The following is a 23,442-nucleotide window of genomic DNA, read 5'->3' as shown; positions in this document are numbered from 1 at the left end:
GGTCCAAATGATTGGGACATTTGTGTTTTCACACACAGCTTCTCGGGGTAATGTCTAAATGAGTTCAGGGTTAAAGCATTCATCAGGTGGACACAAACGCTCCAAATGAATGACTGTGTTGCTCTGTAACTGCTGGATGTGGAGATAAGCAACTGTTTATCAACTTAAAAGGTGAAGGATGATATGTCAGTGTTGTTATATTGGCTGTGTTTTACAGTTCAGCTCAGCTGGTAGAGCTGAGGCCTGTACTACGCAGCAGGATTTGGCGTTAGCGAGGTAACTTCAGGGTTAACCCTTCAGGGTTTTCCGTCCTACGAAGGTGGATCACTTCTTACCGGGGTAGATCGCCATGGTAACTGATGCTGAACAGCTAACCTGCCCCAGAGCAGGTTATGTTCTAGATCAGCTCGTATAAAAGCACAGTCTACTGACCAATCAGAGCTAGGTGCGCAGAACGTATGGTAATATTACACAAATATGAAGAAGTTAAGTCATAATCCAGGCTAAAACTTGTGGAGTGAAGCAGAGTGAAATGACCCAGAAGTGTCTCAGTAGCAGCCATGATTAGAGCTGTTTAAATTCTCCAAATGCTGAGGAAAGGAGCTTTAATGCTTCCTTTATTGTCTCCTTTAGCAGAGGATACACTGGACCATCCTTTACCAAAGGAAAAGAGAATAACATCCCACAGTTCCTTGCGGCCCTAGCATTTAAAGCGACGCACCATTCGGCTGTTCATGATAACAAACGATATGCTTCTCTTGTATATTATTTTCATACGCTCATACACTAATTGGGATTCATATTTAATATGAGCGGACAGTGACAACCATTTCGTTTCACTTTATTTTCAATTAATTATTTATTTTGAAAATTGGAACAAATACCTCAGTAAAAAACAAAACCAGAATAACAAATAAAATGAACAGTAAACAATCAATTAACAATTAATCAACATAAATAAATATTACATGTCCCAAAAGAAGTTGGAAGAAGTATATGATCCTACACTGTCTCCATAACTCCAACAATTAACCCAATATTTATCATATATTCCTTTGTTTATTTAATTCCAACCTTAGTAATGAAGTGATATTTTTCACCGGTTGTCCACGTGTAAGGTCAGATGATCCTTTATTATCTGTTGAGGTAAAGTGTTCCAGCAGCAGGAGGACCTGTGGTATCTCTCTTTCACACATGACTCCTGATCCTAGTGTTGGTTTTTCCTGCTTCGGCCTCGCAACCGCGGTGGGAGGGAACAGGGGAGACACCGGAGTTTTTGTCAGAGACGATAACGTTTTTTTCACCGGAGCCCCGTCAATTCACAAGACACGGGAAACCTCTGTTGGTCTGGAGGAGCTGCAGCAGTTATTTCTGCACAAACGTCCACTGAACATTCACTAGATATTCTCAGAGCTAAACTAACTCTTCTGCAGTGTGGAGTGAGCGCGCATGCATGTCTAGAGGTAGAGCGAGCTGAGTGAAGGCAAGCAGGCAGACAGAGGAGCAGAGACTCCGGTCCTGGAGACCAAAGCTACGGTCTCCCCCGCGTCCTCCGACCGCGGCCAACACTGTTTAACAGACGGGCTTCACTAGATAGAATTTTGCGGTTTTGGTGCTTCGGTGTAGTTTGTGTTGGAGTCTCGTCTGAACAGCGTAGCCACACGCGAGCGCGCATGGGACACCGACCCGGGTGATTTATACGTGTAAGAAGTTACAAACAGTCCCTTTAATGTGTTTTATTTAACACAGACCACATACATTGAGGCATATGTACAGAGATGCATATAGTTATGAAAGAGATGTTTATTAAAAACCCAGTTGAACCATTAATAACAACAGCATGAATCAAACAAGTTTTGTTATATAGACTTGGAGTGTCTCTCTGTGGCACATATGCTTGTGTAATGATAACACACTGTAAAATTTTTTACCCTTAAATGTTTTTTTTTTAATATTCTAACAGGAAGCTCTTGACATGAAATCAGTTATTTATGATTAAAAGTATGAATTCATCATTTTCATTGTCATTGTTTCATTGACGGAAATATAAAATTCCATCGAACGACCGACGGAGCTAAATTTGTCAGTGCACAGCACACATGGACTACTTTATCTAGAGGTGTAAGACCTTCAGGATGCTCTGCTTCACACATCTGAATTCCAAACGTACTTTGAAGTACGGTATACCGATTCCTCGCCTCGCCGGTAACTCTCTCGACGTGGATCCTGACTGATGCGAGTCCTCGTGTTGACTCCAATTCCACTGGACCCAGTTGCTTTTCCCCTTTAGTAAAAGCTGGGATCTTAAGCTCGGCATTGTACAGACCAACTGAATCTGCCACATCGAACCCTCTATCAGCTAGTGTCACATCACCGAGGTCGAGGTGATCTAAAAATCCACTGCTCTCAGTCAAGTGTTTGTCCGATGTTCTGCCTCCCCATCCTTTTGATATAAAACAAACTGTTCCTTGTGGTGTTATGCCAATTAGATATTTCATGGTATGGTGGCGTTTGTGTTTCGAGTACGTCTGTGCTCTTGGTCTTAGGTCTCTAGGCTTTTCAATGAAAATCTCAAAGCAGTCAATAATACAGGCGCATTTGCGAAAGACCTGTCTAAATACCGTAGGCATCGACAGCTGGAGCTCTTCTCGATTTGGCCAAAACACAAGTGCTGGAACGAGCCTCGCGTTCAACACTTCAATGGTGTTTCTAAATGTTCTACTTGCAGTTGGAATTGAGATTTTAAAAATACAACCGAGCAATGAAAGGGGAAGGTTCATTTTCAGTCTCATAAGAGTTAGCAGCAGTTGCTGAAAGGGAGAGAGGCTTGTACCGGTCTGCAAAAACGACATCACAAACGTCAACAAGACTTGTAACTTGGAATATGTGGGGATTCCAGTCATCGCCTTCACTTTTTCATCATCTTCTTCAAAAGCCAGTTCATCAAATGTTCCCGATCTAATTGTGTCCTTCAGCCTTTCGTTTTCCTCCCTGAGTTCATTACATTCCCTTTGTAATCGTTCAGTCTTTTCCTTACAAGGTCTGTTGTCACACCGTTGTTCATCCTCAGCAGGCGGAGCAGGCTCAGCTTCTGGCACAGATGACAACTCTAGGAGGACATCCACTGCTTCTTGCTTCTTTTTCTCCTCCGCTCTTTTGTTATTCATCCTGCTGTGGTGGTCGTACCTTTCCATGTCTCTCTCTCTTTTCCTCTTCTTGGTGGCTGGTGTGTGTGAGAAGACAGATGGAACCCAGTCGGGGGACAGCGGGTCATCAGATTTGGCACCTATAATGATACAAGAGAGATAATGTCCAACATATATGCCAACAAGTTACGTTTCTAGATACCGTTCATGCAGACCGGTAAGACAATCTCTCCCTTCCAACAACAGCTTTTTACTCTTCAGACTGAAAATGAACCTTCCCTTTAACAATAACGATCGAACCCCGCTTACTACAACCTCGATTCCCAAAAAGTTGGGACACTGTGTAAAAAATGTAAATTAAAAACAGGACTCATCACATTCAGAATGAAACTTTAACATCTTGTCTTTGTATTTAATTCAACAAAGGTCGAAAAGGGTTGGCACATCACTGTATTCTGATTTTATTTACGTTTACCACAGCATCTGAACTTATTTGACTCAGGTTGTATTTAGCTAGCGTTAGCTAACAGCTGAAGTTAAAGGTCCCATATTGTAAAAAGTGAGATTTCCATGTCTGCAATATTATAAAGCAGGTTTAAGTGCTGTATAAATACTGTTAAACTATCAAAACGCTCAATATACGGAGAAATACACACAGCCCGTATTCAGAGATGAATGTGCGTATGAAACAAGCCGATAGGATTTCTGTCCATTTGTGATGTCACAAATATACAATATTTAGACCATTACACGGTTTTAAATGTAAACATACTAAATGTGTCCCCGTTTATTTCCTGTTGCAGTGGATGTGAATAGCATCAGCTGACAGGAAGTAAACATGGACCCAAATTGTTACCTAGCAACGCAATTCCGTTGCAATTCAGTTGAAATGCACTAAAACGGGGCGTTTCAGACAGAGGGTGAATACAGGTATATTCAGGCAGACAGTATGAGGAAAATAATGTGTTTTTTAACATTACAGCATGTAAACATGTTCTAGTAGGAACACAAAATACAAGTATGAAACTGAAAATTAGCACTTTAAAGTCACTCACTGGAGTTGGTTGCGTTGGTCTACAATGAACGAATTATGTCTGAACAATCACATACAGATATAATGACTATGAATATACTAATTAACATGCACAGTGTTAATCTGAGTTTACCATTGATGAAATGTTCGTTACAAATGCGTGTGTACTTCGATGGCTGCCACTGTTTGCTCCCCCCCGGCACAGAGTCCCGTCTGATGGCAGAAATCCAACATCTCCTCCTCTCCAAGTTGTCTCTTTCTGAAGGGATGCGGTAAAAGCACAGTCCGGGTTTGTCTCCCCGTCGGTTAGTGCATCCAACTGCACAACAACTGTCCGGCATTTTCAATAGATGGCGAAAATCAAAAGGTCTGCGACGAAACTCAGTCACGTTGTCAGTTGGCGGGCAGCGGGAGACGGCATGTTGTTGTGCCCTCCAGGGGGGCGGTCCTATAGGGCCGTGACGTCACGTGACAACTATGACTTGGCTGCTATGATTGGCTGCAGGCGTTCGGATAGGGGGCGGGACATCCGGCTGTTGTACTGGTCTCGATTGGCTACGGCTCATCAGACCGGGAATATTTTGAAAGTAACCGGGTGTGTTCTCTCCGCTTGTGTTTGTGTGTCAAACTCACTAAACGTCGCAGCAGCACTGTTAAACTGACTAAACCTGACGGTTAGTCCACTAAACCTGAAGCAGTCCTCCATGGAGACAGAAGCGAGGGAAGTCCCGTCAGCCGCAGCGAGGGAAGCCGGGTTTGAGATGACGGACGTCGTGGTTGATTGTGAGTCCTACGTTAACGTAGAGCTCGACATGGAGAAGACCGGCGGGGTTTCTGAAGCGGGACAGAACGGGTCCGGTATCAGTCAAGGTCCGTGGCGTGATTTACTCTTGATGTCAGTTGTTGGTTAGTTTAGTGAACAGTAAGAGCGTGTGTCCTGATGTAACTTTAACCTGTAGTTAGCGGGTCTGTTGTCTGTAGAACTCAGCAGTTTGTGTTGTTGTCTATTCAGCCTCGAACCAGTGGAACCAAACGATGCTCAGTGACGTCACAGCCCGGTAACATGTTAGATAATAACGTTTGGCTGTATGCCTCACGGTGTGGAAGTGACTGACACTGCTTTCCTAACTTTGTAAAAATAAATTAATAATAATAAATTAATTAATTAATTAATTAGACAATAATAGAATAATAAACGTACACCAGCAACTTGGTAAAAAAAAATCTTCATAATTAACAGGAATTACACATTTCAAATGTAAACTTTTTTAATGCATCAACAAATGTATGGGCAGAAAATAAATGTGTCACTAACTGAATTTAAATCATTTATATTTCAAATTTGAAATGCTCAAATTGAATAATTCGTGTCTCATTTGCAGTCTGATAAACAGTAAATTCATCAAATTCAGTGCCTCATATCACTAGTATTTTCCGAGCTACTGTAGCTGTCATATTTCAGATGGACCTTCCTTTCTGACGCTTTGGATTCAGGATTTAATCAAACTAACAAATCTGTGATTCATCAATATTTTCTTACCTGAATTTGTTCTTACTCTGCAAACAGATTTAGAAGTGCCTCAGATAGCGATGCACCAATACCAGTATCGGGTATCGGGTCTGATACTGTGCTCACGTACTCGTACTCGTACTCGCAAAGCGGCTCCGATACAATGGCACCGATGCCACTTTACGGCAGCTTGACGTTAACCTCTTGTCACCATCTTTCGGATCCTCACGCTCCACCTCCGGCGAGACGGGTTGGTGGTGGGATCCCACCTCAGCCGGCGCGCGCCGGCCCTCACTTTCATGGCGTCACAGGGTTTTGATTGCACCCTCTGACTCGCGCGTGCGTTAGACTCCTTGGTCCGTGTTTCAAGACGGGTCGGGTGGGTTGCCGACATCGCCGCAGACCCGTGGCGCCTTTTACGTGGACCGTAGCACAACGCGGTTGGGGCACACTGAGGACAGTCCGCCCTGGTCGACAGTCGCGCCGGGAGCACGGCGCCCCGTCTCTCCCCGAAAGGGAGAGAGGGCGCAGCGAGCACTTTGTCAACGGCGAGGTTCGGGGCAGGGTGCCCCACCTCTACACCTGGCAGGTAGTGGGTGTAAATATTTCTTAGCTGTTCTGTGTGTTGTGAGGTGCAACCAGTTTTAATTTAGCGATTTTTCTGAACAGCTGCTGCCTCGACCCCTAGAGCTGGAGAAAAGAATAACACATACGTTTTCCCCAACAGCTCTGTTTCAGAATGAAGAGGACGATGAAGATGAGAGTGATGATAATGATGATGATGACGACGACGACAGTGGCACAGACCATTTTAACACCGAAAAGTCCGGGACACAGCTTCAAAGATGTGAACGCCACGGACGAGAGGATTCCAGTCTTCCTGACACCTTCCAGACCGGCCACTTGCTGTTCTACGAGAGGTTCAAGGCCTACCAAGACTACATGCTCGGTAACTACAAACACTCTTACATATTCCCACTCAAATACAATCTCATAATAATAATAATAATCATTGGGAGTCCTTGTGTGTAGGAGACTGTAAGCCATCCGAGGTAAAGGCCTTCACAGCAGACTACCTGGAGAAGGTGGTGGAGCCGTGTGATTGGTTGGCTCTGTGGTCTACTCATATCTTTGATGTCCTGGTGGAGGTGAGACCAGCTTTCAGATATGTTCTTATTAATATTGTAATCTGATGTCAATCTGATTTGGAGGAACTTGTAGTAACTGGTTCTGGGTCTGTAACATTGAACCTGTGACTCATGTGACGGTACGCACTGTGAAGCTGAAAATGAGTTACAATATCAAGTCAATTAAAATTATGACACCCAGATGATGTAGATGTCATTTAACGCAATAGGCCTAGGCCCTGTTCACTGGCCGTAGTGATGGAATCTTACAGCATGTGCTCCACCAGACTTTGTCAGTAGCATCATTTTGGTTTTCCAGGACGGAGGTGAGAAAAGAGTGAACTTCTTTGAGTTCATCCACAAAATAATAATTGATGGAAGCATGCACTGATTTGCCTTTTCCAGCATTTTAGGATTTGGATTGAAATGTAACTGCTTCTAAATCATTTACAACAGCTCATTGATTTGATGCACGCAAAAAAAGTTCCAGTTGAGCAGCTTCTAAAATAAATGTGTAACCGCAGAGTAGGGATGTCACGAGAACCGATACTTCAGTACCAAGTCGATTTCCAAAATTCTAAAAACGTGACGGTACTCGTTTTCTACAGTAACGGACGTACAGTACGATGCCTGCAGGGTCCGAAATAAACACCCGCCACGCGCCAAATTCGGCTGCTTCTGTCCTCTGCTCTCTGTGTCGGAGTTTGACACACAAACACACAACAGCGCCATGCAGCAGTGAGATCCAGAGATGCAGAGATCCTCTATGTTCGAGAAGAGGATTCACTCGTGGGGGGAAAAACTGAACTGAACAAACTGAATTTCTATCTTTTGTTGCTTATTGCCAAATCTCTGAAAAGTGGTGTTTTTTTTATTGAATTCTGGGCTCTTTATTTCCGGTGAATGTTATGGGACTTGCATTTGATTATCTTACACTTAAATCCCCAGATCCACTTTGTTTGAACCATCAAGTTTCAGGAGAAAACGATGAAGAACTAACGTTACGTTACTGAGCACCAGTTGGATCCAGTTACTCTGCTGTTAAAATTACATTATATTTGATGGAGAGCGCATATGGCTGGTTTAGGACTCGAGACCTGAGTTGGGACATGGGTCACAGACTTGAGACTTACTCGTGACTTGCAAAACAGTGACTTGGTCCCACCTCTGGTAGCCTATACCCAGTGAAATGTCACCATGTCATTGAATTTAAACTATAATACTGTAGACACATGTACACATTAAATAGGATTTATTGTTTTTTGTTTTTTTGTTTTTTTACCGTGGTATCGAATTTGGTATAGAGAATCGTGGAAATTCACTGGTATTGGTATCAACTACTAGATTTCTGGTATCATGACATCCCTACCGCAGAGAGCGTTGGGTTGAACGTGTTTACAGTGAACAGCTGTTCATTACTCCCAGTGTTGGTGCTGAAGAGCTGCTCGTGATTTCAGGTGTGTGATCTGGACTTGAAGGATCTGAAGGCGTGTGTGAGGCTGGTGCTGCCGCTGCAGTGTGACACCAGAGGCTGTGAACTCAACGAGGACGCCATGAAGTCTCTGCTGGAGGCCACTCAGCAAAGAGTCCCTCTGCAGGAGCTCCACGTGGTCTACGAGCAGTCTGGGGACTTTGATCAGACCGCCCTCGCTCTCGAGCACCTCAGGTGGGACTCCTGAGCCGATCCTGTGCCTGGGCGTCACTGGTTAGCGTGTCCACGTTTTTCCATCCTTCCTCTCTCTCCTCTTCTGTCTGCAGGTTTTTCTATACACACATCTGGAGGCAGTGGGATGAGGAAGATGAAGATGATGACTTTGACTACTTTGTTCGTTGTGTGGAGCCTCGTCTCAGGTTGTGAGTACACTTTGTGTCTGGGTACGTCATCACCCAGTTTCATTCCGACGAATCCCATTTGAAAATGTGTCTTCTCTCAGCTACTACGACATCTTGGAAGACCGAGTTCCCGCGGGTCTGGTGGCAGAGTACCAGTCCTTACTGGAAAGTTGCTCCCAGTGCTTCCAGCAGTTCTCTCTGCTGCGCAGCGGCCTCAGCACCGACTCGGACTCCGAGCTGGACAACGTGTCCATGGTGGAGGGCCTGAAGCTCTACGACCAGCTGGAGACATTCAAACGCAAGCTGCACATCATTGAGAACCCCCTTTTGAGGTAAGACATATTCAAATACCCAGTGCCCTACAGCATCGCCACTGCTCCTTCTATGGGTCCTTTTCTTTATTGTCCTAACTTATGTTTCCTTCCATCGCGTCCCATCTCCTCGCTTGACCCGGAAATCGTTCCCCCTCTGCCATCATGGAGGATCTTCCAATCTCTTAAATGCACCTCAAGGAGAGAGCAAGGAAACACCGGTGTATCCTTCACCGATGCCTTTTACCGACCGACACGCACCCCTATTAGATATCAGTTACTGATTGGACGCTGCTGCTGATTGACACGCCCCCTTATTGAATATCAGTCACTGATTGGACACTGCAGCTGATCGGATTGATCTGATAACGTACAATCTCAACATCACTGAGTTTCACACCGGAGTAAAGACAGATCACAGATTAAACGTTTTATATTTTAGTTGTCTTCTGATTCACCGTCTAGTTAAATTCGGTGTTAACTGTAGGTGTGAGCAACAGACGGACCATGTTGATGGTAAAGTGCTCCAGCAGCAGAAGGACCTGCAGTGTCTCTCCTTCACACACCACGGCTGAAGCAGCCTGTTACTGAAAGAGCTGTTTAACACGTTAGGGATAATGTACGGCGAGCCGGTCATTGTTGTGAAAGAATCCCCGACATGGCGATGCTGTTCGCGTCGGGGTCTCTCATCGCCCTTAAGGGGTTTCTTTCACAACAATGACCCGCTAGCTGTACATTATCCCACTTATTACACGGCTACTTACTGAAGAAATCAATATTTTGACACAAAAACGGTCCGCCAGAGTCCGACATCAGAGCTGCGCCCATAGGTCTGTTATACATAGCAACGTTCTGTTATAGAGAAATTACAGACCGCAGAACGCCGTGCTTCACCTATCAGAATCGAGTATTCAACACAGCCGTGTAGTAAATGACAACGGTAGCAAAAAAAGTAGTAAAAAAAAACATCACTACTCAACTGATACATGCGGCCTCCAAGCCGATCAGCTGCGATCAGCTGATCCAGCTGCGATCAGCTGCCACCGTCATCGCTTCAGATGATGTTTCAGAGGAAAGGACGTCTCATGTCTCTAAAAACATATTTCCTTGTTTTCTCCTCGTATCTCTTCCTCGCCTCCTCCTCCTCCTCCTCCTCTGCATCTCAGGTGGGAGAGACTAAGAGGCGAGGACAGGAAAAGAGGAGACACATTAGCATCATGAAAAGCACCCTTTGTCTCTCTCATCCATCTTTCTCTGAATATCTTCATCGTCCTGACCTCCATGACCTCCTCTGCAGGTATGTGCTGGGTTACAGAGGTAACGCCAGGCAGCAGTGCGCGCAGAGCCGCGGGCTCAGAGCATCGGGTCTGAAGGTGGTCCATGTGGTCACAGCGTCCTGCAACCCCATCCAGCTCCAGTCCCTCCTCAGCGACAGACTGCTGCCTCTGTGTTCCTCCGAGGACACGGAGATTCAGGTCCGTACCGCGCACGCTCACAGTAGAATGTCTTACCTCCGCTGTCCACTGGTGGGCCTCAGGGTCAGGCCAAATGCTTAGATTAAATTAAAAAATGCAAAGTTACTTATTTTTCTATTTAAATGTGCTCAAGAATTCACAATCATAATTCATAATTCATAATTTCAATGACCAGTTACGTCTGAATACCAGCACATCAATCAGGACCCATCATCAGGTAGAGACCAACGGGTTTCACCAGTGTTGGCTAACGTTCCCTTGGATGCAGCGACACAACATGGATCACTTTTTGATACGAAAAAGTGACGTGGGAGAAAACCCTGCACCAGTAACAGTTAAAACGTATAGTAAGGAAATATGACCCTGAGTACATTCAATGTGGATTCATAATCCATTTGGGTCATTAGAGCTGACCGTGGCATAACACATATTAACAGCCCAGTTTATTTTATCTCCTTTTTTTTTTTTATCATGATATGTTTTTTTCTCATTTATTTAGGAAGGTGGTTAATTAATAATGGGAAATTTAGTAACAATCAGGAGTGGGCCTTAAAGGCAGGGTTGACGATGTCATCCAGTATACACTATTTGTTATATTGGTTGAACTCCTCTGTTTGTATAGAAGTCTATGAGAAAATGAGTCTACTTCTCACTTGATTTATTACCTCAGTAAACATTGTAAACATGAGTTTATGGTCTCAATCACTAGTTTCAAGTCTTCTTCAATACAGCATGATGTTCATTTAGTAAATTATCAGGCTCCAGACTAACTTTTTACGCTGGTTCCATTAAGGTTTACCCAAATTTTTTCACCGTGCCTTTTGGCGGTGCAATAATACATTTTAAGCGTTTTATCAGTTCCCATAGGCCAGGGGTCTGCAACCTGCAGCTCCGGAGCCACATGCAGCTCTTTAGCTCCTCTCCAGTGGCTCACTGTGGATTTATAAAAATGGAAATGAATAACTGTTTTTTGTTTACATTTTCATTTTTATTTATCGTTGTAGGTCTATGGTACGACGGTACAACGAAGTATTAAGGCCACACTGAGAGAAAATAAATAAATATGAGATTTCGAGAATGAAGTCATATTACGAGAATAAAGTCGTAATATTATGAAAATAAAGTCATAAGTTTAAGAGGAAAAAAAGACATAGTATTATGAGAATAAAGTCATAATATTATAAAGTAGTAATTTTACATGTCATTTTCTTTTTTCCTTGTAAAGTTATGACTATATTCTTGTAATATTACGACTTTTTTTCTCGTTAAGTTATGACTTTATTCTTGTAATATTACAACTTTTTTTTTCTCGTTAACTTACATTTCGTAGTAGTACATTTGCACTTCGGCCCTCACTGCATTAGACTTATATACTATACATATGTACTTAGACTATAGGCTGTGTTACCTTCATCAAAATGCCCATTGTTTGCGGCTCCAGACAGATCTTTTCTTTTTTTTTTTTTTGCCTAAAATGACTCTTGATTGTAAAGGTTGCTGACCCCTGTTATAGGTCTATGCTAGTGATGTCACCATACCAGTAGTTTATACCAATACCAGTGAAATTCCACAATTCTTGATACCTGATTCAATACCACGGTAAAAAAACAAAATAAAACAATCAATGGGATGTGTGTGTGTGTAGTTCTATAGAGACCCAGTGTCCGCGGTGGAATCTTGCCATCAGGGTGACGTGGTCATTGTTCTCCCAGGGATCTACAGTGTCAGCAACTCCATCTTCCTACCAGACTCCGTCACCATAGAAGGTAAATGGGTTTCCACTGAGATCATCAGATGGATGATCAGTTTTTTTTATTGTAACTCAGTACGTCAGCCGGCTCCCTGCAGGGTTGTGTCCTTTCTCCTTTTACTACCTTGGTAGTACCATGTTGTAAACTGATCTGATGACAGAGTTACTACGTCTCTTCTCCGTCACATGGAGCCGTCATGCAGGAACACGTGGACTACTGCCATAGATGTTTTTTTCGATTCAAATTTGTCCAAAACAAAAGAAATAGTCATTATTGTCATTCTTGTTGAGAAAACATTCAAACCTGCAGATACCGTGTTATCATAATTAGTGTTTTTAGATAGCTTTGATGTGTATTTGTGTATGTAAACTGGCTTGCCTCAGTATTTAGAATTGAATTGATCTCTACTGTATCTGGATGTTAATTAAACCCCCTTAAATTCAGACATCCCTCTGAGTTTAAACCTGACAACAAACACATCTTTACTGTGTTCTTGTGTTGTCTGTGTGCCAGGCTTCGGGCTTCCTGATGAGGTGGTGATTGAGAAGAAAAACAAAGGCGACTCATTTGTGGAGTCCACAGGAGCTGATGTCAAACTGTCCAACATCAAGTTCATCCAACACGATGCTATCGAGGGTATTCTGTGTGAGTATACGTGAATCCAGGTTGTAGGTGGAAGTAGACAAACTTCCCATCACTGTAAACCAAGCCCCCAGGAAAAGCGCCGGGCTTTGAAGCAAATTTAAGTAGCGGCCAAACGGCGATACTACAACTTCCATGTCCGTCACATGATGCCATTGGGCCCAAAAAGACTTTTCCCCAAAGACTTACATTGGGAAAGAGACAAGAGCGTGTGTGATTCACGCGTCGGGTGTTCAGACCGGTGTTTCTGCTGCGTTTCTGCTGCTGCTGTCGGCCCTTCCTTTCTACATAGTTTGCCTTTCATAATGGCCATTTCACTTCATTATAAATGTCATTATATTTATTTTAGACAGAAAAAGTTAAGAATGAATTAACAACATTATTATTATTATTCCCATGTACTGTTATGTGCACACATGTTGCTGTGTGATCCAGTGAAGCTGTCTGTTAACATGCTGACTCTCTCCTGCTTGGCTTCTGTCAGGTGTGCGTCACGGGACTCTGAACATGGAGAACTGCGTGCTGCAGTGCGAGACCACGGGAGTGATCGTCCGAACATCAGCCCATCTCACCATGAACATGTGTGACCTGTACGGCTCCAAGGTCAGTGCTACTGTATATGATACTGATCACAGGTTTCACCTCACAATCAGCTGTCAGGCCTGTTGTTGCTCATTTGGTTCAAATTTTATAAAAAACACAGGTACCAGCTGGGCCAATCCCAGGGCGCTATCGATACACAGGTACCAGCTGGGCCAATCCCAGGGCCCTATCGATACCCTGGTACCAGCCGGGCCAATCCCAGGGTAGTATCAATACACTGGTACGACCTGGGCCAATCCCAGGGCGCTATCGATACGTCGATTGGTCCTTTAGAGTGGTATATATTTTTTTTTGTGCATGTAAAAGGTCTTCAGAGTTACAAAGCCCAAAGTCCACCCTCCCCCCACAGAAACACTGCTCCTGAACTGCCTGTAACGCCCCGCTTGAAGTCCCGCCTTTTCATCTGTAATGTGGTGATGTCACCAAGTAACACATTTGCATAATACCTGCCTCGCGGCTAGTTTGGTACGCCATCAAACAAAGTTTGAGCAGAGCTGGAGCGGAGTTGAGACTTTGGTTCGGTCGACCAATCCCAACAGTGGGCCAGCCAGAGGGGTCAGCCAGGATAAGGAAGTGTTTTTTGAACATTAAGCGTGTAAACATGTTCTAGTAGAAAACCCCAAAACATCACCTGATAACGAGCATAATAGGTCCTCTATAATGTAAATGTGACTGTATGTGTATGTCTGTCGTGTTGCTGTGTGTTGCATGCAGGGGGCTGGTGTGGAGATTTACCCCGGCAGTGTTTGCAGTCTAGTCGGTAACGGTATCCATCACTGTAAGGACGGGATCCTCATCAAGGTGAGGAAACATTCAGCCTGATGGAAACAAATACTGTCTTTGGTGTGCGTCATGTGACTTCACGTTCTACCACTGTTACTGAGATAGGGAATTAACATGCTCCCACCCCAGTATGTATAGACGGGTGCTGAATGCTCATGTTTCCTTAGCGTGCAAACTGCCGAAATAAAAAAACAACAGGTAAAGCAGCCGCCACGCCTGACGTTCCCAGTGTGGACGAGGCTTTAGTCCCATTTCTCAGTGGAATGCTGTGATTAATAATTACAATCGGGTTATTAAATGTGAAAAAGTTTTGTCTGGTGTGTGCGCAGGACTTTGCTGATGAGCTCGACGTGATGCCTTCAATCACCATGGAGAACAATGTGATCCACAACAATGAAGGCTACGGGGTGATTCTAGTGAAACCCAACAACGGGGAACAACATGAAGGTAGGTCGATGTCGAACATCAGATCAATGAAGATGTGGATATGAAGGCTGCTTTGTTCTGTAAGAAGCTCTCTTGCAGCACAGAATCAATACTGACCAGAGCTTTTGTTCCCAGAGGGCCCTGCTGGACCGACGGCTGAAGACAAACAGCAGGGAGGTGTTACCGACCCCCTCCTCATCTCCACAACATCAACTACAAACCCGAGCAGCAGCAGCAGCAGTTCAGCAGACGTTCAGCCCGAGTCGGCAGAGAACAACGGCGCGGACGGCGACGCGGCCTCCGCCTCAGGCAGGAAGTGGCAGTTCAGTCGTCAACTGAGCAGAAACAAGGAGACTTCCTGCAGCCGAGCCGTCCAGGATCTGATGGACCACCAGATCTTCGTCTCCATTCAGGGAAACCAGTTCAGACGTAACGGCATGGGCGACTTCGGCACCTTTTTCTACTGACACAACGTCGATACGCGGCTTTTTAACATCCTTCCACAGAGTTCATGTTTTAGATGATTTCTTTTTTGTTTTGTCATGAAATAAATATTGCTGATTCACAGCAGAGACGATGAGGATGTTCCTGTGATCAGTTAGAAGTTCCCTGTTTGTGTTTCTATAAGCACAAACGGGGAACTTCTCTCGGTGAATCGCTCCCCATGTTTGAACTTGCACAAATGCTTTTATCTTATTTATTCCTTTGGACTGCTGGCGCAAAATGTTTTTAATATTTTTAATGCATTATGTTTGATATCCACTTGTCACTTTGAATGCAGTTTTGGTGGTTTCACTTCTAATAATCTAATAAATGTTGTTACCTGTAAGGTGGTGGCTTGTTGAAAGCAGTGCACTGTTGATAATACTAAGTTTTCCATTGTTCACGAATTTAATGTTTTTTTGTGATAATGAATGTCCTGCAGATTAAAAACCTCTACATCTTGCGGTGCAGTATGATGATCCTTCTAGAAGGTGTGTATTGTAACCGGACTAAACTGACCTCAACCGCTGTGAATGACACTCACTGAGTCTAATCCAGGGGGCAGCAACCTTTACTTTCAAAAGAGAAATTTTTGGCCAAAAAATAAAAATGATAGCCTTATAATAATGTTAACACCGCCTACTAAGTTTAATGCAGTGAGAACCCAAGTGCAAAAGAGACAGGACACTGAAGAATCGTCTTGAGGAGATCTGGCAATATGTTTGTTCTGGAAATGTCTTTCAATTACTGTTTTTTGTTGTTTGTTAATTTCGCGTTGCAGAAAGCAAACAAATCTGTCCGCACACTATTAAGTTCGCTATGTTCCTCTGACACTTTTCTTTTTTGGGGGATTTGGAAGCCTACTGTAGCTAGGAGAACTCAAGACTAGCCAACACGTGTTGATCGGCAAAATTAGTGGATAAGGCGGCGGGGCTGTAGACGTACGTAGGCTACGACACACAGTTTAGTTGACTGAAATGTAGGAATGTTTAGGGCTTCAAAGCTTCGGTGAAAAGTATTCGAGGACATTCAAAGCTTCGTGTATTAGCATGGCATGGCATGGTGACATGTTCTGTTTGTCTTGTCTGTCTCCATCTCCCCTGTTTCAGTGTCCGGGCCAGCGCTGCTGCCACACTACTGTACACACACACACACAACAAACAGCGATATCCGTCTGAGAATAACTACTAATAATTAATAATGTTGTGGGATTATTCCTTATTCCATGGGCTGTTTTGGGATTATTAAATTATTATTATATATATATATATATAAAATTTAAATTAGAAAACAAAGCGTTTGAATACTGATTTGGAGGTTGATTACCATGGCAACGGTCGAAGCTTCAAAGTATTCGGGTCGGCCCTCCTGAAATGTTGAAACTTATTTTTTTATTCATTTGTAAACAAATGTATTAATGCTTATTTTTTATTGTACAATTAGTTATCATTAAATTAAATTCTTTACTAGTATCCACGTGACTCCTGAGGTCCTCCACAGAGAGGATAGGCTGTAGGGTGTGATGACGTCACGCCCTCCTGGACGTTAGGTGGCGCTCTGCACCGTTCAGCTGTTTGTGATCCGCCATTAAAACCGAGAGGAGAAGAAGAAGAGAAACGCTGGTTCGGTCGTGACAACAACAGTGAGGTAAACCGTGGTCAATCAAACCCAAGATGTATGATAATATAAAGGTCACGTTTGTGAAACTGAAGCGTAGCATGTCTGCCACGATAGTGTGGTCTAACGGAACCGACGCACGGCTCTTTAAACCGACGTCACCACATCAGCTAGCATTAGCATGCTAACGAGCCGTTGTCTGGTGTTCTGTTCTGCTCACGCGAAGCAAACAGAACGCTCCACAGAACGCTATCCGTGTCGCGCGCGCACCTCTGATAGGACGAGGTTAATGCGCGGGACGTTGCAAAACTTCAACATTCAGTATAGTATGCCACTAAAACGGCGCGCGTGTGTGTGAAGCATGAGCCTCAGTCAGTCCTTGTTGGTTCTCGTAGAAAAGCCCAAGTTACAGTTATTGGACATTTCAGCACATTTTATGTGGTTTCAGCTCTTATAATGTGTCTGTCCGGTCAGTGTTGGTGGTGAATGTAGTCCATTGAGGCGGTAAAGGAGATGAGATCAGGCGGCAGCAGCAGGGGGCGGTGACCGTCTCCAGCATCCTTCACTGAGTTTACAGGAAGTCATAGGAGTAGTGACTTCCGGTTAGAGCCCTTCTGTAGGCTACTTGTAGTTTTCAGACCACGTTCAGATTTATTTATATTTGTTTGTAAATCTACGTTGAAATGTGCGTGTATCTGGCATTGGATTGGATTCTGAGCTCTCGTTTTGATAAGTGCTATATAAATAACCATTATTGTTATAATTATTATTATAAACCACACAAGATGTTTTTAACAGATGAAACCTTAATTTAATATCCTACAATCTAGTGTTAAATATTACAATTACACATAAAGTTCAGACTTTCTACAACAAGTAGTGTTTGCTGTCAAAACTAAGAGCCAATCAGCTCTTTCATCAGGCGACAGCCAGATGTTTCCCATCATGCACTGTTTTTTTTTTTTCAATCGGTGGAGGGCAACTAAAACTGCAGCCGCAGCCGCCTCGATCTCGTGAGGTTATCGTTGCCCACGTATGCATGATGTCATAGCAAGTCGGACATAAATCTAACCAGCATGCATTGTGCGGCGATCACCGGTGATCGATTCTGCGCCGGCCTGCCTCATCTCCAACGAGCCTATTGACTGAGAAAGCTTAGTTTTCCTCAGCACCATTGCTGTGGGAGCTGTGCAGGCAGTGCCTACTACACGTACCAGGATGCATTGCACGCGAGCTTCTGCGGCCCAACCCCAAGACCTCCTCTCAGTCCTTCCGCCACCTGTTTTTGCATTTATGTATATGTTTTAATTCCACCTTATTTGCACTTTTTTCTTTTCTTTTTTTTTATCAGTCTATACATTGTTTTTTTTAGGAAATTGTTGCATATTATACCTTTAAGAAAATCTAAGTTTCTGTGATTGGACTCAGTATCGGCAGATAATCAAAAGTAGAATACTCGGATTGGGCCCAAAAAACATTTGTGTCCAGAAGGTAACGCACAACTTGCGAAAACTTGCAAAAACTCTCCTGAGACTCGCTGCCTAATGACATATCCTAACCTTAACCATCAACCAAGAGAGTTTCACAGTTTGTGGGTTACCTTCTACACACAACCCAAAAAAACGTTATCGGGACATCCCTACTTGCTCTGCACATTTCTGGTGTCTTTTACTTGTCTTCAGTGCCCCCCTAAGAGTAAAAACTCAAAATGTGAGTGTAAAGGGTGAGGAGGGTCACTTAAAATCAATTTATTTCAGCTGGAACATGTCTTCAGATCTCTTCAGTATATGGTTTGTTGACATTTGTTCTTGTTCTTGTATTGAATCTCAGATTGATCATCAACAGAGTGGCAGTGTGTGGGGAGTTGGCTTCCTCAGTTTCATAAAGAGCCAGTGAGTCTGCAGCCCAACAAAGACAACATGGACACCACAACAGGAGCACAAACAAGGTATGCACACATACTCTTCACAGAGTTGAGCAGCTCTCAGCCCGGGTGGTACCCATCCTTAAATAACCGGCCAAAACAAAATTACACAAATTGTTGTAAATGCCGGACTTCTGACTGCCATATGCCAACATGACATCGGTCACTTTTGGTTACAGTGTATGTTACAGTAAGATTTAGTCCATAGGATATGTGGACATCTCCATGTCAGCACAACAGAGGGGTATACATATATCCCATGTGTTGTGTGATGACCCTGATGAAGACCACAGGCTGAAACTCTTTGGCAGGGGTGAAAGTGAAAGTAGATGAAGTTGCTGCCGTTACTGCTATCCCAACCTTCATGGCTTCATATTGTTCTTCTCCCACCCCCAGATTCATGCATCCCTGAACACACGCATTCAAGTTTTTAAACGCCTTTATGGTGACAAATTGAAATTAGAAACACTTGACATCATAAAGGCTAGGCCTGTCCTCGACCAAAGACATTCTTAGTCGACTAACACTCGTACGATTTTGTTGACTAATCGATTTGTCGATTTTATCGACAGATCTGTAAAACGGAGTTTCTCCACGAAGAATCTCACAAAAGCACCACTTTAAATCTGTTTACCAGACACGTGCTGAAAAAATGTAGCCTTATAGAAGGTTATTTCTTTAAATGGTGGAAGTGCCACAGAAAAAAAATTAGAAGACAGTTACAACTAAATTCATCAACAACAGTTGAACAGTTTACAAGCACTGTGTGTGTGTGTGTGTGTGTGTGTGTGTCAGGAAAGGACTGCCTGCCAAAAACCCCGAGGCACTCGATATCAGACAGGAAGCTGCAGCAGATGTGGGCATCTGTTCCGAAAGGGGGACTGCCTCGGCATTAGTCCCATTTCCTGAGTTGGGAAGTCGTTCTTCCGACTTGTGACTTTGTGTGTTAATGCACTTTAAGTCGTAATATGGACACCTCAAAGAACATGTGTTTTATTGCTTACATTAGCTGCTTTTGAGTTGTTGTTTCGACGTGAATTTTCCCAGTCGAGAACTAATTTTTCAGATTATTCCAACACCACATGAATGGTGAAAGGTCACTGCACATATTTTCTATTTATGATATGTTTTTTAGCTCTCTGTATTTTATGTGGTTACACCGTCAGGATTGCTACTTAATTCTGTTGTACTTTGTGCAGTGACAATAAAGGAATTCTATTCTATTCTAATGCCGCACAAATGCCCTATCTCGCAATGTTAATGAAAGTGAATATGTAATGCATTTACAAACAAACAAACGGTCGAAATTATAACCTTCTCGGTGCAGGTAGGCTAACCAACTGTTGTTAATGTTGACCTAACGTCAGCAGATGTGTTTCTTGTTGGAAATGCGCTGTGTAGGTAGCTGCTGTCCCTGTTCCCAGTACTGCGTACCGGCACTGAGTCTTTTAGTGGTACGGAGTACTTTCACCCCTGCTCTTTGGCCTCACCATATAGTTGTTCTTTGTATTACAAGTTTTGCTGGAGTTTCTACCTCTTTCTCTCTCACCAGGTTGTAAATTTTGGCGAGCTGCTGAGTCTTGTTGTTAAGATGTGTGATCAGAAGAATGGCAGTGACCGCGGCGAGATGTTAAACAGTGATGATACGGACGAGCTGTCAGCCAGTGATGAATCTGAGCCTGAAGAACGACCCAGCGGTGCTCCCTTTGACCCAGAGCTGGACGACGACGATGATGACGATGACGAGGAGGCTGTGATCACTGCTCCAGTTGCTGGACACAGAGCTCAGAGTTCATTCAGTCTGAGAGGAGGGGGCTCAGCTTTCTCAAACCGCAGCCACAGCATCTTTGAATGCCTGGACAGTGTTGCCCGGCTGGCCTCCTCCTCTCTGAGCCCGAATAACGTTACGGACGGAGTGTTTGCTCGGCCTCTGCCTCCACGTCCCAGCAGGAAGACGATCCGGCCTCCGCCCAGCTGCCCCACACCAGCGAAGAAGAAAGGAGTCCCGGACTACCTGGTGCACCCGGAGCGCTGGACCCACTACAGTCTGGAAGATGTGCCCGAGACCTGCGATCAGGGCAACAGCAGGGCGGCTCACAACTTCCTGTCCAGTCTGCAGCAGACGAAGGAGCAGCAGACGAAGGAGCAGCAGACGAAGGAGAAGCAGACGAAGGAGCAGCAGGAGAGCCGGAGCGATACCTCCTGTAACGTCGGGGAGAAGATGATCTTCTCCAGACCCAGCGGGCTGCTGAAGGAACAACTTGCTAATCAGCTGTCATCTGTTAGCAGCAAAGAGAAGGAGACTCGCCTCAGTCATCTGGAGGAGGAGCACGAGGATGAGGACGGCAAGGAGAAAGAGAAGGCTGGAGGAAGGAGAATAGACCAGAGTGTAGAAAAGGCTGAGGAAAGGGCGAGAGATGAGGAAAAAGACACAAGGGGAGCAATGGGTCGACCAGACGAGAAGAAACCGGTGCAGAAAGAAAAAGAAGAAGAGGAGGAGGAGGAGGAGGAGGAGGATATGGAAGAGGTCAACCCCGCCTTCACCTCCTTCAGGAAGACCAAGCGTAAGAACTACAGGAAGGGCTCAGGGCGAGAGGACAACTGACCACGACACAGCCCTGTTAGTTTATCTGTGCTAATGTCAGCATGCCGCCGGCCTAACTAGCTTACCGCACAGTGAAGTAAGCTGATTTTAAATCCAAGGACGAGGAGTATTTCATTAGCTGGCGACATGTTGGGTTACAATGTTAAAAAATGTTAAAAACCTTTTTACATGGTTCTCTTTTTAAAAGGAGTCCACTGGAAACATTAAGAAAGTCAGCTGGAGACAGTGTTGTCAACTTACTCATGGAGCTAACGTAAGCGTAATTAATTAGGTAGCTGCAGTGACCGTTTTCATTTCAGGAGGCAGCATCAACAGTCGTCGGCTCAAAATGAGAAGCTGCTCCTGTCTCAACCCTGTCTCCTGCAAAACACCGTTCCCATACATCTAAACTGCATTCTCAATTCCGTTTCGAGGGAAAACTTTTTCTCCCGGATTACGGTCGCAGTTTTAAACACGTGGTTACCATAAATTTAAACAAAACCAAACAAAAACATCAACAGCATCATGGTTTGGCTTAAGATAGGTAAGTTCGTTACGTTATTTAAAGGTGCCAAATGCAAGATTGGGAGTATTTCCGTTGCCTTCGCACGGCTCTCAAAATACCGACGGCTGAGCCGGCAGCTTGCAGCTAACGGCGCTAACAACACTAACAGTGAAACATACAACAACAGTGTTAACCCCGGGGGGAACAACAGGCTGGGCGCTACGCTTCCACGACGAGCTGTAACCGCGCAGAGCGGCGGCCATGAGCTAGCCAGTGGGGCACGCTCACATGCACTAAAAGCACAGAGAAGCTCTGATTCTAACACACAAAGAGAGACTTCATTCTCTGCTCAGGCAGACATTAGTCCTCTATATCTTTACATAGACAATATTAGTTGATGAAATATTAATGCTCTGAATATCGTACAGAGAACCTTTAAGTTACGGACGTAAATTAAGATATAAGTCAACGTTGATTTTTGGTTTCACACGGGACAATAACAGCGATCTCCTGGGTGGAAGTCCTCTGTGTGTGTTTGACCTGTCCTGACCTCCTCTGCAGACTATGACTAGAAACGTGTTTTTAATACGTAGAAAAACAAACGTAATCCATAAGAAAATATGTTTCCCTCGAAACGTAATTGACAATGCAGTTTCATTGTATGTGAACATAGTTTTTAGGAGACCAGGCTGTCTGTCTGAAATCAAAGACCCATTGTTTAAAAATGAATATGAATTGAGATGGTAATTCTGCTGCTGAGAACTGTATGTGCTGACAATGAAAGATTGACAGGTTAGCAACAGTCAGTAATGGGGGCGAGGAATCATCAGCTGAATCCAAATCAGCCTGAAAGACAAAAATGAAAACTCGTATTTTTTATTTTGAATAAAGGAATTAAAATGAAAGAACATGAACACGTGAGAACATCCTGTTTACACTCAGCTGATCAAACTGGGGAGGGAAATTAGAACCAGTGTAGGAATTTCAAACTGTTAGTGTTTATCTTTATTTGATTTAAATTTCTCGTTGCATGTTCTGTAAAATGGAATAGTCGCAATAAAAAAAATTGATTTGTATTATTTGTTTTACTTATCATCCTTTCAAAAACATTCAATGTTTGTTTTGTTCAATCTGAAACTTGATAGTGTGACAGGAAAATAGAAATACATTTTTGATAAAGTTACTCATTAACGATAAGCTTCTACTACTTCTGAAATACTGACATGTGAAATTCAATAAATATGTATTTAATAAATAATTAACTAGTAACTTAAACATTTTACGAGTAGAGAATTTGGGATTATATTTCCGAATCCAGGTTGCTGGAAATTACTTATGTCTTTTCTCTTTTTGTAAAAACAAAAAAAGCTGAATATTCACATATTATATTTTATGAAAACATGGAATAGTGGAAGAAACATACAAATATAACTAATAAGATAATAATATGGCACTTTTTAAAATGTCTTGTACTAATTGAGCAAGGAAGATGTGTCATTTCTGGCTGTTTAGATTATGAAAAAGACTTACAACTAAGAATTACTTTTATTGTGCAACAGAAAGAATAATTTTTCTTCCAGATGTTCCAAAAAATCTTAGTCATTATTCTGGGAAAAAAACAACTGTAAAAGCACGTTAGTATTTAACTAAACGGATTTATTGACATGATTTAAACATAAAATGAGATAA

At 43.5% G+C, this 23,442-nt stretch overlaps 4 protein-coding genes and 1 long non-coding RNA gene across 10 annotated transcripts in view; 3 read left to right on the top strand and 2 right to left on the bottom strand.

The window, feature by feature from the left end:
• The window catches only part of LOC141760619 (uncharacterized), a 45,963-nt gene extending 43,948 nt beyond the window's left edge, over positions 1-2,015 (top strand). The window contains exon 2 of the long non-coding RNA XR_012592407.1: positions 1,627-2,015. This is a non-coding gene — a long non-coding RNA (uncharacterized LOC141760619). The remainder of the gene's footprint in view (positions 1-1,626) is intronic.
• The window catches only part of ubap1lb (ubiquitin associated protein 1-like b), a 424,774-nt gene that overhangs the window by 34,020 nt on the left and 367,312 nt on the right, over positions 1-23,442 (bottom strand). The window lies entirely within an intron of this gene.
• LOC141760404 (uncharacterized) lies at positions 1,924-4,636 on the bottom strand. The gene is made up of 2 exons (XM_074623219.1): positions 4,313-4,636; positions 1,924-3,286 (listed from the first exon to the last, which is right to left on the bottom strand). The coding sequence occupies exons 1-2, from the start codon at positions 4,518-4,520 to the stop codon at positions 2,025-2,027; spliced, it is 1,470 nt and encodes a 489-aa protein (XP_074479320.1). The 5' UTR covers positions 4,521-4,636; the 3' UTR covers positions 1,924-2,024.
• shcbp1 (SHC SH2-domain binding protein 1) lies at positions 4,749-15,586 on the top strand. 2 transcript variants are annotated; one of them, XM_074623016.1, is made up of 13 exons: positions 4,749-4,962; positions 6,417-6,638; positions 6,722-6,837; positions 8,274-8,482; positions 8,575-8,670; positions 8,751-8,981; positions 10,258-10,435; positions 12,081-12,201; positions 12,700-12,831; positions 13,313-13,431; positions 14,146-14,232; positions 14,544-14,661; positions 14,776-15,586. In XM_074623016.1, exons 1-13 carry the CDS (start codon positions 4,884-4,886, stop codon positions 15,105-15,107), a joined length of 2,040 nt encoding a protein of 679 aa, XP_074479117.1. In that variant the 5' UTR covers positions 4,749-4,883; the 3' UTR covers positions 15,108-15,586. The 2 variants fall into 2 exon arrangements, with proteins under 2 accessions (XP_074479117.1, XP_074479107.1); XM_074623006.1 differs by having other exon boundaries at positions 4,749-5,049.
• On the top strand, positions 16,611-22,829 carry tssc4 (tumor suppressing subtransferable candidate 4). 4 transcript variants are annotated; one of them, XM_074623310.1, is made up of 3 exons: positions 16,611-16,770; positions 18,571-18,688; positions 20,217-22,829. In XM_074623310.1, exon 3 carries the CDS (start codon positions 20,256-20,258, stop codon positions 21,267-21,269), a length of 1,014 nt encoding a protein of 337 aa, XP_074479411.1. In that variant the 5' UTR covers positions 16,611-16,770; positions 18,571-18,688; positions 20,217-20,255; the 3' UTR covers positions 21,270-22,829. The 4 variants fall into 4 exon arrangements, with proteins under 4 accessions (XP_074479411.1, XP_074479434.1, XP_074479419.1 ...); XM_074623333.1 differs by lacking the exon at positions 16,611-16,770 and adding an exon at positions 16,823-17,066; XM_074623318.1 differs by lacking the exon at positions 16,611-16,770 and adding an exon at positions 17,900-18,035.

The sequence above is a fragment of the Sebastes fasciatus genome, chromosome 2, assembly GCF_043250625.1.
Source record: "Sebastes fasciatus isolate fSebFas1 chromosome 2, fSebFas1.pri, whole genome shotgun sequence".
Taxonomy (NCBI): Eukaryota; Metazoa; Chordata; class Actinopteri; order Perciformes; family Sebastidae; genus Sebastes; species Sebastes fasciatus.
Note: the sequence above shows the minus strand (reverse complement) of the source record. Positions and strands in the feature narration are given on the sequence as shown.